The sequence below is a fragment of the Corapipo altera genome, unplaced genomic scaffold (assembly GCF_003945725.1).
Source record: "Corapipo altera isolate COAL_440 unplaced genomic scaffold, ASM394572v1 2b, whole genome shotgun sequence".
NCBI lineage: Eukaryota > Metazoa > Chordata > Aves > Passeriformes > Pipridae > Corapipo > Corapipo altera.
The window spans coordinates 20,002,781-20,020,127 of record NW_020884874.1 but is presented as its reverse complement, the minus strand read 5'-3'; the positions used below and the strand labels follow the sequence as shown (position 1 = coordinate 20,020,127).

Sequence of the window (17,347 nt, the reverse complement as noted above, 5' to 3'; positions counted from 1 at the left end):
CTATTCTATTCTATTCTATTCTATTCTATTCTATTCTATTCTATTCTATTCTATTCTATTCCCATGTAAAAACCCACTTGTTTTCTCTACATCTTATTCTAAGCTGTTGGAGTAATTTAAATGCAGCTTTAAACCCATGCTGGGGACAGTGGGGAAGAAGGAAAAAGGATCAGGCAAGAAAGATCAAGGAGGATGGAAGAAAGCTCAAGGGTTCACATGAAAAGTAAATCCATAGAGGTGAAGAAGGAAGTAAGTCTGCCTTCAATTCATCACTGTCTTTCTTGTGCAATCTTATGTGGTCTGTGGTGGTCTTTCTCTGTGTATTTTATTGTATTGAGCAAGCCAAAACCCAGAGCTGGAACACTCCCCTAAAGCCCAAAGAACTGCACAAATTTAGTCCCTTGACTTTGGTCCTGTGATTGTTAGATTAACTGGCTACCTGAGTTAAAGCATGATTCATTAGCACAGTTAAATGCTGAACCTTTTACGTGTCTTTCACCTCAGTCATTAAATGCATCTGTAACAAAACCCAGAACAGCTGGTTTCACATATGTTTCATATGACACTGAACAGCCCAGAGACTTGATCACAGAGGTCATATCTCTTGCCACCCTTAAAATACGAATTGCATAGGACTGCTTTTTCTCTGCCCCTTAGTGCTCTTGGGCTTAATCTTGGCCACCAAATGTTCAAACTGAAACTGGAGAATCTTGTGGGAATGAGAACTGTCAGTGTGGAAATTCTGACCCTCCATGGATTCAGTTGGCTATTCCTGTGTTTTGTAATACTGTAAGCTCTATGGCCTTGCACTAGCTTGGAAAACACTGGTACAAAATTTGGTTGTCTAGAATTCACATCAATATCTTTGATACTAGAGTGATATTTAAGGCTTTTACAAAACATGTAGTTATTGTATTAATTTATAGTGCGCATGAATCTGCACTATAACAGACATTCATGCTCAACATTGCCTCATGTGACATTTGTTTGCAATGTTTTATTTTTGAGCTTCTACATTTTTCAGAGCAGATGTGACCTAGTCTTAAATTTCACAGAAATGAGCAGCATCAATTTTATGAGTTTTTTTGCAGTTTATTCTGGAAAATAGGATAGTGGTGGGGACTAAATCAAGTGTTCAAAAGCAAACAAGTGCTTAAATGTTTTGTTGGAATTTAATCAGGATAATAAACCTTGGAAATGTACATATTTCCCTGAGAAATAGTACAGAAAGTCCTGCTTTAGATAATCAAAAAATAATCTTGGATTCTTTGTTTTATGACAAGATTCCTAGCACTGTTTATTTGTACTGAATCATCTTTTAATGCATGCATCCATGTGGTTTGAATATACACTCCTAGTATTTATCTAGTTTATCATTCCTGTACTATTCAAATGGTGCCCCATGTGGCCTTTATTTCACACTGTGTCTATACTACCCAGCTGCAGCAGAAAGACAAGGCATGCCAAAATGAAAAATAAGGCAAGGATTGTGAATTTCCCACTTTTCTCTATTTCCTTGCCCCAGACAAAGTTTATCTAAAGCCTCACGAATTGGTTTGCCTTTTCACAGGCTGATTGCTAGTAGTGAAGTGTGAGCCAGTTTAAGATATTTTTGAATAGTTGGGTGTTAATTATAGGATTTCAAATTGCAGGAGATGTTCTCCAAAATACCAGACAAATAGATTTATCTTATCTAACTTCATAAAACCTACAAGCATGAGGGCTTTTTAATGTGTCAAAAAGATAATAAGAAGGAAAAAGTGCTTTTGCAATAGAGAGACATGGAGATGTCAATGGGAGCTTCTTACTTATTTTAATATATATTATTATATTTCTCTTATTATAGAGCCTGAATTTAAACTATATACTGAGGTGCACACCTAAAATCAGTGGCACCATTTTCACTGACATCTGTGTTCCTGTTCATAGCTTTAAGTATGCTAATGAGGGAAAGTCTTGGTACATCAAACCAAGGGGTCTGCCTTCTGAGAGACAGAGCCCTTGCTACTCTGAAGAGGGAGAGACAACACCATGCCCTAGTCAGTATTCCTGTGTCTCTGCAATGACAGTGGTTCAATTTGCTGTTGTGAGCACACAATTTGGCCCTCCAAGAACTACCTAGAAAAGGTAGGTAACTACCTACAAAAGGTATGTGACTACTTGTGGTTTGGCACATTATGCTCCCCTTAAATGAGGATTTGAGTCAGTGTTATGATCCTGGTGCTCTGGATTATTTAAATATCTCTTTTCTAATACTGCTATCTTAATAAACCCATTGACATAAAGATACTTTTAAAGAGGAATGGTGCCTGTGCTTAAAATTATGCACAGTTTTAAAGTTCAGCTCATATTAGTTAGTAGCCACTGGTCAAAATAAGGCATTTTACCTCCAGACTCACTTCATAAAAAAACACTAGAGAATTAATATTGCTGTGGTTCTAACTAGTAACTGGGCCTAACAATCCTCTTTTGTTCCACAGGGACATTATCTTCTGTAAAGTGATGCACTGTCAAGTGAGTCTCACATATCCTCTTTACAAGTTTTTGAATGGTAATCAAGACTGCTTACCATTAGCCAAATTTGCCCTTTTACTTTGTAGGTCAAATTTAGGAATTTAAGCATTCAGTAAATAATAGGGTTCTTTGATAATCATGTACAAGACAGTGAAAGCTTTTACATTTGTTTCCTTAACCACGGTCTGGGGGAGAAGATCATTGTGACACTGAAATGTGTGAAAAAGTTTCCAGGTCATATGTCAAGCTTCATAAAATCCAATTTCCTTTGGGAGAAAGGGCTGGGGAGAAATTTTTTTAGAGGCAAACTGATCTTGGGTCAGTTTTGTGCAAAAACTAAAACCAGCAGTAGGACTTAAGTGCAAAGTCAGTATCTTATTTCACTTGTAAAGTTCATGAAACTAAAACTCATAAAGTATGAGAAAATAATTATACCATAAAGGTAAAAATGTGCAATCAATCACATAACTTACTGGCACCGCTGAGGAAGGTGAGACTGGCAGCCAAAGCACAGAGAGCACTGTAAGTCAGTGCACGAAGTCAGGAGACTGTTTCTCCCATGGCATCTGAGTTTCTGGGAGGAAAACCGGGAAGATTTTCTCAAAGGGAAAGGGAACACAGGAGGGCACCCAGCTTCTGGTTGCCTTTGAAAATCAACCATAGTTGCAGAAAACTCTTATGGAAGAAGGAGAAGTAAAAGACACTTTATAGTGATTGAACACAGAGCCTTCACACCTTCCTCCTGCATTACTCTGACAGCAACAAAAGCAAAGCCTGAGCAGCAATTTCCAGTGAGGAACTTAAAAAGGCTGGATCACTGCAGGCCTCTCACTAAATAAGTCACTATTGTAAAAGGTTGCTTACCTATCTGCCAGGAGTTTTGTGAAGCATGCACACAGATCTCTGTTCTGTAAGAGCAAAGGCCTAAATTTACCTCCCAACTGCTATGCCCCAACAGTTTTTTTCAGCTGTGCAACCCATCAAGGACCAACATTAGCCCTTGGATACTGGAAAAACAGGTTAATTTACCCCACCCAACTGGGTAATTTCTCCTCTGCATACTTTTTAGAAGTGAAACATGTGATAAGCCAAACTAATTCATGTACGATTTCCCCATGAATTAGAGCCTCTGGCTTCTGCAGTCATTCCTCTGCAAATGCCTCAAAGGATTATCCTCAATTCAATATTCTGAACAAATAAACACCTACAAACGGGAATACATATTTCAGGTTTTAATTAAAAGGCCTTTTTTTTGGATGGCAGTAGGTGATTTATTATAATAAGCACATTCTCCCTTGAAAGCTTGTCTAAAATTTTCCTTTTTTCTCTCTTCTTTTTTTCTTTTACTACTCTGCAAGTTGTTCTGCCTTGATGGGAGAATTTGAGAGTCTACATAACAAAGGATGAGAGAGAGAGAGACAGTGGCTGTTAATATCCAGTTGCAAACAGAATTGTCATTTCCTACATTGGTTGAAAAAAACTTTTATTAGGGTACCTGAAAAGAGGTACAGACTATTACATATCTGCCTACAGTAAAGCTAGGATGCATCCTTCTTTTTTAACCCCAGCTGGCAATTAAGTACCACACAGCTGCTTTCTCACTCCTTCCCCTGCCCCTTACCCAGCAGGGAAGAGAATTCGAAAAAAAGATAAACCTCATGGGTTGACATAAGAACAGCTTAATAATTGAAACAAGAGAATATATAAAAATAATTCTAATGATAATGATGATAATATTATCAATACTGATAATTGTAATGAAAAGGGGAGCGAGCAAGAGAGAGAGGAATAAAATCCAAGAGAACCAAGTGATGCCCTATACAATTGCTCACCACCCACTGACCAATGGCCAGTCTGTTCCTGAGCAGTGATCAGTGGCTCCTGGTCAACTCCACCCAATTTATATACTGGGCATGACACTGTATTGTATGGAATATCCTTTTGGCCAGTTCCTGTCAACTGTCCTGGCCATACTCCCTCCCAGCTTCTTGTGCACCTGCTCACGGGGAATGGGAAACCTAGCACGGGAAACTGAAAAATCCTTGATTTAGAATAAGCACTACTTAGCAACAACTAAACATCAGTCTGTTATCAACATTATTCTCATACTGAATTGAAAACACAGCACTGTACCAGCTACTGAGAAGAAAATGGCCTCTCTCCCAGCTGAAACCAGGACAATCCTACTGATAGATTTGCTGCTGAGCACTTTTTTGGGGGGCAAGATGGGTTACAGATCACATTAACTAAGAGAATTCTACCATTTCTAGATCCTTATATATCTATCACTACTTGTCTGGTAATCCTTCAGATGGGAATCACTGTCTCTAAGAAAGCTCATATTTGTGACTATTCTGTCAAGATGAAAATGGGTAATATAGATTTAAGAATATATTGAACAGCTTGCACTAAAAAGGAAAGCCCATATGAGGCATTATATTTCTTTCGATTTCATGGAGATGAAAATTCAAATAGTAAAAAAGGCATTAAAAATGCAGGCCTACAGTTGTGAGAAGGTTAAGGGAGGAAGGATGGCTCGGGAAAATCAGAGGTGAATTACACTTCACTCTTCTCCTTCTCAAGTGGCCGAGAAAACAGGAAGGAACTAATGCATTGGAATCAGTCTCTTCCCCTCTAACCCTCCTGCTCCTCTTGCATAAACTGGAGGAGGCACAAGTGAAGGGTGATTTCAATGGTCCGCTGAGGTTCCTTAAAAAAGCACATGTGAGTTCTCAGCCTGTCTATCAGATAGTGATACAAATAGTACAAACACCGGGCAAAAATTTTTATATACTCTGATAGAGCCTCAGAGAAAAAAGGATTAAATCCCACTTGTCCTTAGAATGTTATTGTAAGGAGTCAGCTTAAAGGCTTAACCATTAGAAACAGAATTGTAGTGTACCAGAAGGAAAGAAAAATAATTTAGATTTGCCACACCATATCAACTCCTTTTGGATCATCAGTGGTATCAAGTGTCTTGCAACCAGTAGTCACAAAGCTGCTTGGAGAGAAGCATCTTGGAACCCATAGAATTAATGAACATATTTATTGCCTTTGCCAGGATGCAGCCAAAGGCATGAGGTTAGCTGAGGCTTCTCCTACTCCTCTCTCTCTCAAGCAATACAGCAATTCCACTCCTTTTAATCTGCGCATACAGGGTATGACTGTCAGGCTGGCACTCCGCTGGCAGCTTACACGCTCTCCAAAGCAATATGGCTGCTCATTTGGTCTATAATTGCCAGTTATTAATTTTGAGCAACCAATTCAGTCTCATATCATGGGGCAAAGCCAGAAAGACAGCTCTCATTAAGCAAAATCATAGATTTTTAATGCCAGTTACGATCGTCTTTCACCCCTTGCACAAAATCTTGGGCAGAGTTCCAGTCCACCTTTTGTGTGTCATACCTCCTTTATCTGCTTTGGAAAAGGACAAACTCCCTCTCACACTCTCTTCTTTCCAGTCTAAGCAACCCTCACTTTTGCCAGCCCCCTAGATTTCTTTCATTGGAATTGCTGCAAAAGCCTTTGCCAGAGTTGCATCGTGTGGGTGCTGGGAGCCATGCTGGGACAGTGCTGGTGCGAGACAGGTGTGTCCCTCCCAAATCCCAGCTCTGTCCCAGCACTTCAAGCCCTCATGGGAAAACACCTCATCGCCATCCCTTGCAACATGCACACTGTGAAGGCTTGTGCCATCCATTGCAACATGCCCTTTGAAATCAAGGCCAACTAGGTCTTGAAGCTGACCTTTAGTGGGAAGTAGTTGGCCAGCTGGCTATTTCTGTTATTACCCAGTGGAAACAGGAAACAGGTAAATGAAATACCTGTGGGGGTTTCATAAGCCTGGAAAAAAAAATCTGGTCTTGGCAAAGCCAGTCATTAGCCAAGTCGTTTGACTTCTTTCCTGTCATGGCAGCTTCACAGTGGCTTGCTTGCATCCTTCCCCAGTGTTCTTAGATGGTCTGTCTGCATCACTTGATGGGATAATCCCTTCCTTATCTTCCTTTGGACCTCAGGTTGTTGACAACCCAGTCCTCCCTTTCAAAGTCTTACATATTCTGCCTACTTCCCTCCTAAGCCGTAAATCCACCCAATCTCTTTCCAGAGTTTATACCTCAGGAACTTGAATTCTTTCATGTATTGCAATGACGATTTTCTAAATCTCACCATAAAGAATTTGATCACACAATACAGGTATAGGAAAGAAAAAATGCTAAGCAGCAATTGAATACCAAGGGAATCTAATATTTCATTAATGAGAGCTGCTAAGCAGCTACCAGTTTGCTTCTGCCTCCTGGCAGGACAAAGGTCAAAACAAAGATATTTTTCATTCTTTCACTTCAATATTGAGCACCCTCAAGATTGTGGTATTTCACAGATATTCTCATATTTTTCTGCTTCTCTGATGTCTCTTAATTTTTTAATTTTTTTTTTCTAAATTTTCATTTACTGCATATCTGTAAAGAAAGGAAATAAGAGAGACATTACATGAGAGTTTGAGACATCTCTTTGCTTATGGCCCAGGTATAAAGCTCATTAAGTTGGCCACATTGGCTCAAACAAAAAGACCACTCAAACAATACCCAATAGCAGGTACTGAGGGACAAAATAGAAGAAAAGGCCCGTGCAACATGCGGAGTGTGTCCTTCCACCTACCGGTAGGTCTCCAAACTTCAAGAAAAATGTTGAGGATTTATTTTTGTTATGGTAAACAGTAGTTCTTGATGGATCTTTTTTCACACATACAGAGAAATAATGTTTAGACAACCAGCATTTAATGATTTAACTCACCGATATTTTTCACATATGAAACATCTTGTGAAAGTGAGTTCCATAGTTGAAATACACATTGTCTGTAAAAGCATATCCTCCCGCCTCACTGCTGTCCCTGGTAATTTCACTTGGATTCTCTTGGCTTGTGTCTTTAAAAATGTGACTAAAACCAGTCTTCACTTCACCTCCACTGCAACTCTGTTCCCCTCTGCTCTACGTTTTCTAAGCTGAAGAGTCCTCACCTGTTTAACTGGTCTTTGCAGAGCCCATTACGCACATTTCTCCATGGCTCATCTAGTTCTGAGTTGACCAAATTGGCACGTAACATGACAAATACAGAGGCACAGCATGCTCAATGGCACATTCATTGCCTTCCTAATAACTGCCAAACCTTTGCAGCCATGACCTCTGTCTTGCAGAGCTGATACTGTCCCTGAGCTGACCATGGAGGTTTTAACACTTCTGTCCCGAGCACAGCTGGTGTGTGTACTGCTGTCTGGTTTTCTCCCTGTGTGTTACTTTGCGTGTGTTGATAAGGAATTTTATGGGTTGCTTTTCAAAATACTCAATATTTTGAGATCCTTTTGCAATTCTTTATGATCCTTAATTTTTATTACCCCGAATGATTTTGTACCATTGGTAAGTTTTGCACATACATTCACCTCCCTTTCTTGAGAGATCTGGAAATACAGTAATTGTCTTCCGCTCTGAAAACTGGCCATGTCCTTTGTTTCCTGTAACAAACAGTTATTGATCCATAGGAATAGCTTCTTTTATATCCCACAACATTTCTCTAAAGCTCTTTGAGACTGAAAAGCGCAGTGGCTCATTCAGTTCTAACCCCATGCCTTAACTCTTTCAAAGAGACATGGTTTTTCTCAACTCTTCTTGAAGACACTGTACATATCCCTCTTTCCAGCTGAGATTAGTTACCTATATCCTACCTCCAGCCAACAGCTTGGTACAGTGTACCAGGCTGATCCCTTCCTGCATCCTAATGGAATGTTTTCTTCAGTGTTGGCATGTCAGCTCCTCTGTCCCTGTCCTCTCATCCTCTCAGGCAGCACGATCTCAAAACACTCAGCTGCTTGATGATGGTACTGCTAGTAATGTTTCAGCAGTCATACTGTTTTCTTTGTTCAAACACAGTGTACACCTTTAGGAAAGGCACATTCCTTTTTCTAATAGTTTTTTTCATTCAGTACTTTATCTGGGCTGAGCTATTTCACATTTATTTGGTTATATGTGTATTTTAAGCCTTTAACCAGGTAATTTAAACAGTCTCCATAGCATCACTGAATTTACCCTGATCTTTATAGAAAGCAAGCTTATGCTAATATTGTTCTCCTTTTGAAACAAAATATGGTGGGCTCTTTCTTTTCCATTTCTTCAAGAATAGTGAATTTAAAATGTTATAACCAGTGTAGCAGAGCATCTTGGTCACAGTTGCTACTACAGTTGAACTACCCATGCTTAGCACTGAAGCATGATTTGACTTTTTTCTCTCATTAAGTATCAGGCAAAGTGCTAAAAGAAGCCGTCATCTCTGGTATCTAAAATATACTCCCAGCACTGTGTTCCATTATGCAATTTATTCAGCCTTAATGGAAGAAGGAGAAATCTTCCATTATTATTCTGTTTCCTGCCTTTACAGCCCCTGCGACTTTGTTTAGAGGTGAATGTCACCATCGTGGTCAAGGGGCTGTTTGTATACCTGAATCCTCTGCTCTTCCCACTTGGGCAAGGAATGTCAGGGCATTTCGTTTTTGTGATATTTAATGAAACAGTTAAGCTTTCTGATCCAATACAGTATTTTTGTCTGCATTTGCAGTAGGTGGGTTTTTTTCTGGATTGTACCATAATAAAGGACCACTAAACTGCACAATTTTTCTTAACTGTTGTCAACATACAGCACACTGCAGGTCAGTAAAGGTGAGTTACTGCCTGCAGCAACAAACCCTGCAGTTGTGGAATCTAGCACAGAGACTCCTGCTGTCTAGCCCTTAGCCATATCTCTTATCTACATCTGACCCGGAGAGCACCAGCTCTAGCTCTTTTCCCATCTGATCCACTAACATCGGGCAAGAGTGGCTGGAGCAGGCACTGAAAACTATTGTGTGTGCAATGTGGTTGCTATCACAACATCCTTTTGAAATACTGTTAGATTACACAGTAGATGGAGGGGGGGGGTGATATTTGGATCCTCTTTTCAAGGATAGGCTGATTTCCCCTGTAGAATGCCGCTGCTTAGGCTGGTGAAGGCAAAACACACAGTTGACTTGGCAGTGACTTCAGGAGCGTGTAGGTTAAATTTTTTCAGTGTTGTGTGCACACAACACAGAAGGTAGCAGCAGACATTATGAATTGGAGCCTGAACCTAGTTGCTGGCTCCCCCCAAGAAAGTCACATCCCTGCCATACCTGCAGCAGCTGCTGCTTTTTGGCAAAGGTACAAACAATATACACAATCCCATAGAAGTGCTAAAAGCAAAGAATCGATCGTTATTGCTGCCTCAGCTTGGTGAAAGGAATAAACAGACTGTAGTGTCGGATTTCTACAACTGCTCTTTCTCTGTGAGGAATAAGCCTATCCACTCCTTGCCAGCTAAGCGGAGGTCAGAGCCAGCGGATGTAGCTGCCAGTAGCAGACTGATGGGATCTGTCTGAACTAAGTAACTGGTTGCAGTAAAAGCAGCTAACCACTATTGTGGCTGATGCAGATCCTCAAGTATTTTAGTTTCTTAACAGAAAACCAACATGTTTCAAACCTCCAGACAAATTATAGTCAGCATGAAAGGGCCAATCTGTCCTTGGGGAACTGCATGGTATTGGAACTGCTGCAGTGTCACGCATTTCAGCTGTGGCATGAGCCATCCCCTAGTGCCCACAATGCTGCTTTATTCCTGGAGATTGGTTTATGCCCTGCAGAAAGTGGGCTTGAATTCTTTCAACCTTTATTTTAATCCTAATGTGACTGTAAATATCCCCTTTGCCAGTTTTCAGTGTATAATAATTTTTCCAGCTGAGCTGGCTGCTGGCTGCCAGGCCATCCTGTGGAGACAAACTTCAGCAGCTGTGCTGAAGCCCTTCAGAAGGGCTCCTTTGCTTCTCACTTACTGCTTTGCTTTTCAGGTAGCACTCCCTGTCGTGACATGTTGTATCAGATGTGACTAACAATACTGGTTTCAGCAGCCCTGATGCTGAGGAGGGGCAAAATACAATCATGATATACCCATGAATTTGCTCAGGTACAGGGCTAGTTGCTTGGCAGGGAAAAAACACCTGCTTGAGAAGTCAGTTTGCTTCTTCTTTGCTCCTTCCTCATCTGTAGCACACTACAGAACAGACTGAGGGCATTTCTTCAGAGCAACATTTGTTTTGTCAGCGGTGAATGTATTAAACTTTGATGTGATCCAAGTCAGAAAAAAAAGAGAAAAAAATCTGCCTGCTGTTAGACTTGGTGGCTGTGTTATAGCTGTGTGCCACTTGACTATGCCCAACAGTGTTAGGCCTTTAAGCAGAATGGTCTTGATTCTGCAGAATAAAATCATTACTCTTCTGGGTCACTCCCACTGTGGGAGCAAAGCTTTTTATATTTTTCCCTAAAAAACATAAATATCTGGGCCAGGTCCACAAAATATTTTTGAATTCAAATCTCTGGTACAAAGAAATCTAGAGTTTGCTCAAATCTACTCAGTTGATTCAAGGCTTAGGGTTTTTTCCCCACTTTTTGCTAGTCCTGTCTAGTCTCCTTCTGGATCACCTTTTTCTCTTCTACCTTTACCAATACTGTCACAGAGGAACTCTACAAGCATCCAAAGGGATAGGGCAGCATGAAACACACTTGCATGTACAGGTGTACAGGAGCCTATTTTTAAAATATATCTTTAAGACTGCCCAGTTCAAGTGTCCTGAGAAAACTCTCATCTGTCATTTTGCAGAAACAACAGCACAGATGAATTGTTGTTTTTATAATGATGGCCATTATTGCATCACCAAGGGTCTGAAGCCGTAGTTCATCCATGTGTGGTGTACCTCTCTGCTCTTGTGCTGGTCATCTGCTAACCCACAACCTCTCCACACAGCAACCTCTTGTTAATGCATCTTGCTTATCATCAAAAGGAGGCAGTTTTTGGTTAGGGTTTGGGTTTGTTTGTGGGGTTTTCTTTGTTTGTCTTCTAATAATCAGAAATGGTACAAATATGTGGTGTCTTTTTTTTGTCTTTTTTTTTTTTCTAATTGCTCTTGCTATCAAGTGGTTACACAGCCAGCTCTTCACATCTGAATTTGCTTTTGTGAGCTAGCAACACCAGCATTTAGATCACCTGTGGTGTGGTGTGATAAGAAGTAGTCAAAAATCAGTCCCTCTCTCTTCATTTATACCTTAGCAATCTCATTTATATCTTAGCAATCTCATTTATATGGAGCAGAGAGCTGGAATAGCAAACATACTTCAGTGTGGCAGCTTGATTTATAAGGTGGCATAAACACACAGTGCCGCTCTGAGGCTGAAGATTATTTTGGTTTGCTGCCCCACTTCCATTAGTGTTATATCAAGAGTTATTTAGTCAGAATTCCCTTTCATACGCAGATGTGCAGTCAGAGCTCACTTTCCCAGTCCAGTGCCACCCGTCCTTGACTCAGGGATGAAGGGGGGGTGACCTGGGGTGATGCTGACTGCTACACATGCTGCTTGCAGAGCATGGGTCCTCACAAACCTAACCCCCTGAAAATAACTTTATTGTTTCAGGTGGCCTCACCTGAATTCATTGACTACCTAAATTTGCAGCAAGGAAAGCCATCCTTTCAAAGACAACAATTTTTTTTTCCTTCTATTTCAGTGTCCTGGCTGGTCCTGAGTGAAATTTTCCCTGGTGGGATCAGAGGACGGGCCATGGCTTTGACATCTAGCATGAACTGGGGTATAAATCTCCTCATCTCCTTGACATTTTTGACTGTAACTGGTAAGATTTCTCTGTGTCCTTCCAAATTTATATTCTCTTAGTGAGCAAAATAAATATTTCCTATACAAACAACATTGCTAAAATTGCAACTGTGATGCCCCAGGAGCCAAGATCTCTGTTTAGGTGTTGGTGTAACATCTTTCTACATTTGTGCTAGTAATTTCAGCCTCACAGTGCTAGCTATCAGACCACCTTGCACATCAACTCCACAGGCTGTGAAATCCAGCTCTTCAAAACACCATTGCCTTAGTAGGTTGAAAACATAATATTTAGAATTTAGTCCTGCGTCTTCCAAAGTCAATGGAAGTTCTGCTCTAGATCAGACCACAGCTTTTCTGATCAGACATTTTTAAAGACATTCTCATTTAATTCATTCCTTTTCACAGGAATGTGTTGGCTTTGAGAAAACTTTCTTTAGGAAAGAAGTGTCTTTGTGAGCTAAAAATATTTCGCATTTTAATGTGAGAAAGTAGACTACCATATAGTAGCTTCTAATGTGACAATAATCAAAGGAAAAGGTTAAATGCTGATGCTGAAATTTACTGATTAGCAATTTTTTCCTAATTTTATATTATACAAAGTTTTGAAAATTTTAGTTTTCAGTCTTATTCTGAGGAAAATATATGCTGAAAATCAAAATATATAAGGGAGTAGAAATTCCAGAATTTCCTTTAACTCCACATTACTCTCCACCAGAGGCAGACAATCAACCCATTAGATGTTTTTTGAGACAGATTTGAAAATGAGTGTGATCTGTGTCTAAAATGGGGTTTCACATTTGTGTTTTCTTTTCTTAAAAAAAAAATAGAGAGAGAAATAGTAATAACAATAATAACCCCCCTCCTGAGTACTTTCTTGATTAAAAATAGGAAAAATATGCCAGGTAATATTCAGTGTGTCCACACTAGCACTTTAACTAGATCAACGGTCTTCTTCAGAAGGAAACCGTCACTCACTGCACTTTGGTTTGCATCACAGAATTGCACTCCTGAACTGCACAGGCTTTTGGACAAAACCAAACAAGAAAATGTGTAGTGAATGCACTCCAGCTGCTAACACTTGGACCAGATTAGAGTTATTCCTAAAGAAACATCCCCAAAACCAGACAGCACAGGCCTCAGGTGCTCAGCATCAGCAGTTTCACCTGAAGGTCCCCTTTTTTCATGGAGTGTTATTTGTTAGTGCACACCTCACTGTTATCCTGGTCTCAGTTTCAATGACTGTAAAGCTCCAGTAACTCTGTTGGCTTAGCTGGGTCTAATCTGGATTTATGAAAGTGTAAGTACATTCTTATTCTACAACAGAAAGGTAAAATTGGAAATTCTACTACAGAAAGGTAGAATTGGAAATTCTACTGTCAAAGAATACACGTGGAGGTCACAGTGGCCAGCAGCACCTGCACTTAGGTATATGATGCAGAAGATACCAGCTGGATTAGAAGCTTCAACTGCAACTTTTAGCCCGTGATGAAACTGACAAATGTCTCAGTGCTCCAGCTTTGTTCTAGCAGGGTACAGGCGGCTGTAGCAGCCTGTTGGGTTTGCATGTGCTTTACTTTCTAGGGGCTGCAGAGTTCATCCCGCAGCCTGAGGACCTACCTGCCCCTGGACTGTAGGCTCAGAAAACAGCTAGTTCTTGGATGAGCTCCTTAGGAGTTCAGTCTTGGATCACTTTCTAGCACAGGACCCGTGACTCACAGTGGAAATGCTGGGAACTGACAGGTGGGGAGGATTAACTGGAGACAACCGTTAACAGTCTAAAACATGCTTGGATTTGCTTCATGAAAGAATGTGGACCAAAACCATACACAGGCAAAAGTTCAAGGCTCTTGTGATCTGCATTGCCTTGGCACAAGCCAGTAGCAATGGCTACTCACTGTTTTCATCCAGAGTGACCACAAGCAAAATAAATCAACAGGTTCATGCTAAGTGGATCAATATGGGCTTATCAATTTTCTTTCATAAGGAGTATTAGAAAAAGCAAAGCCACTCTTCTTTTTTGAGCTATGTGAGCTAAGGAATTACACCCTAGCTTCTTTCTAACTTCTGTGCATTACGGGCTGTATACTATAAAATACAGGAAGAGAAATAAAAAATGCAATATTAGAAAATTCTAAAAGACATGTTTTCTTCCTTTGTAGAGCTCATTGGCTTGTCCTGGGTGTGCTTCATTTACACAATAATGAGCCTAGTGTCCCTGGCTTTTGTTATTGTGTTTATACCAGAGACAAAAGGATGCTCTTTGGAGCAAATATCAACGGAACTAGCTAAACAGTAAGTACCAAGCATGTGACCACATCCCTCAGGTACCAGAGGGACAAACCCTTTCAATGCTACATGCTAAAAAAAAAAAAAAAAAAAAAAGGAAAGTGGGGGGCAGGGGGGTTCTGGAAAGATCAGATTTTCTCAAGGCTTGATGTTGCACATATTGATCTCAGCGGCCAAGCAAACATTTTGTTGCAGCTGAAGGACTGACCCTAAAGGGCTAGTGGTTTCCAGCACCCCTGTGAGGAACACCTGCAGCCAGACCTGACTTCCCAGCACTTCTGCTGTCTGGCATTCCTGGAGAGGAAGGCAACATGATCTTGCATTTAAGGCTGTGTGTCTTGGTTTGAATGCAAAAAAAGGGAAGGAGAGACACCCTATCTCAAATACTTCCATGAAAGTTTTGATAACTCTTCTAGATGGACATTTTTTGGTGCATGTACTGAGTGCCATGGCTCTGTAGACTCCACAAGCTTATATACAAAAAAGGTTCTTTCAGCACAAGTATTGTGTCCCCAGCTCACTACATAAAAAGGGTAGAAGAGCAATGAGAGGGAGAGAGTGCTGGTGATGCAAATGTCATGTGCCTGTTCCTTTATAAGACCCATTCTGACTGGTTTTGCATCTTTTGACTCTACCTGTCTGTTCTTATCCCTCAGAAATAGAGTGGCCCTTGAAATTATGTACATTCAACTGTGCTGGTTTAAGAGCGAACCGGCGGGAGAAATGAATCCAACTCGAGAGTCAGAGTTACAATTTACCAAAAAGATTACAATAAGTACAATGATACAGAAAAAAACTGGTTTTAATCCCCAAAGACAGACACATAACCCAGCACTCTGGGACAAGAACAGAACAGTATTCATTAGCCCCTGTGCTGAGCACCATGTGGCCCCACTGGGTGCTAAGTAAAAGGAAAGGAAAACCTGTTGGTCTGGATGCTGTTCTAAGTCCTGTTGAAGTTCTGGTCTTCCTCTCAGTCCGACAAGTGGCACCAGAAGTCTCAAAACCTGAAGTTTATATATGCTCAAGTTAAGGTGGGAATGCTCAGTACCTCTCCCAGGATGGGAAGTTTCACAACGGGTGATTTAACTCTGTGAGTCATGGCATATTTTTGGAATCTTTGATGGTCTAGGTGTTGCAGCTGCCTATTATGCCCGTCCATTGTGACCCATTAGCAGAGATGACCCCTCAGGCTGGGTGTGAAGGTGCCTTTCCAGAGGAAAGTTATCACAACTGAGTCATTGGTGTGAAAACAGAAGAACACTCCCCTACCTCGAAGGGTTTCTTTAACACTCATCTTGTAGCCTGAGGTGTCAGGTGTGCCCTGGGCAGCTGCTGCAAACAACCCATTTATTAAGAGTTCATCAGAAATTACATAGAGGGTATAGAATACACAGTTTTGGTTATACCCACATAGCAACAAACTGGTTCCAGCCCTTGTAACTAGGACATCAACAAAAGTAGCACATCAATTTGGATAATTGAATTAAATGGGCTGCTGATATGCATGCTGTTTGCTTATAATCTCCAAATGCATGTGTCTTTGATTATAAATTAACCATTGATTTTTACTATCAATTTGCTACTGCCTCCATTCCTTTCGGTTGTTTTTTGCCATTAAAAATTATAGAAAATGCTAAGTAGCACTGTTTTTTAAAATGCAGCACTCTCCCGATATGTCCAAAAAGCTGTTCTAGAGAAGCTGCTTGCTTTTTTGGACTAATCAGAGAAGTTATCAGCATAACGATTAAAAGGATAAAGAAGTAATGGGGAAAAATTATGGACAAGATTTTTGCAAGGCTGATGGCTTGGGGTGAGAGAGTCAGACCTCACCACAACTGGTGGCATACTTGTACAGGCAAGGCATCATTCCCCAGTTCATCCACACACCTGATGGGGCAATGCAGACCTCTTCACTTTTTCCCCGCTGACAAGCTGCCAGCAGGCAACTGCACCTTGAATCTTGTGTCCAGTTCTGACCCCTCCAGTACAAGAAAGACATTGAGGTGCCGGAGCCTGTCCAGAGAAGGGTAACAGAGCTGGTGAAGAGTCTGGAGAGTAAGTCATATGAGGAGCAGCTGAGGGAGCTGGGGTTGTTTAGCCTGGAGAAAATGAAGTCCAGGGGATATCTGACTGTTCTCTACAACTACGTGAGAGGAGGTCGTAGCCAGGTGGCAGCAGTTTCTTGCCCCAAGGAACAAGTGACAGGGCCAAGAAGAAACGGTCTGACGTTACACCAAAGGAGGTTTAGATTGGTTGTTAGGAAAAATTTCTTTACGGAAGGGGTGGTAAGGCATTGGAACAGGCTGCCCTGGGAAGTGGTGGAATTCCTGGAAGTGTTCAAAAATTATCTAGATCTGGTAATTGGGGACACGATTTCATAGTGAAGATGGTGGTGCTAAGTTAACAGTTGGACTCGATTTTAGAGGTGTTTTTCAATATGAACTATCCTATGCTTCTATATCCTTTTTTTGACAGTGGAAGTAATTAACATGTGAACAGCTTAGTGTCATCCTGTAATTGAATTTTCCACATTACAGGAGAAATTTTTTTCTAAAGAGCACGCTGCAACTCAGCCAGGCTTGAAGGAGATTGTTTATGGACTAACTAGTCTATGCACTAATCACTGTGCTGCCGGAGGCCCCGGGCTCTCCCTCGCAGCGGTCACTGTTCCATGGACAGAGGAATTGGCATTTCTCGTCCAGGCTACGCTGCGTCCCCCGTGCCCTCTCTCCCCTCCTCTTAAAGAAAGGCTGGAGAAGCTGGAGCCTGCGCTGAGGAGGGTTCTGAGGAGGGTGCTGAGGAGGGTTCTGAGGAGGGTTCTGAGGAGGGT

At 41.1% G+C, this 17,347-nt stretch overlaps 1 protein-coding gene across 1 annotated transcript in view; it reads left to right on the top strand.

Annotated features, from left to right (window-relative positions):
• Positions 1-17,347, top strand: part of SLC2A12 (solute carrier family 2 member 12) — a 32,527-nt gene that overhangs the window by 14,631 nt on the left and 549 nt on the right. The window contains exons 3-4 of the mRNA XM_027634012.1: positions 12,125-12,247; positions 14,388-14,520. Of these exons, the coding sequence (XP_027489813.1) occupies positions 12,125-12,247; positions 14,388-14,520 (256 nt within the window). The remainder of the gene's footprint in view (positions 1-12,124; positions 12,248-14,387; positions 14,521-17,347) is intronic.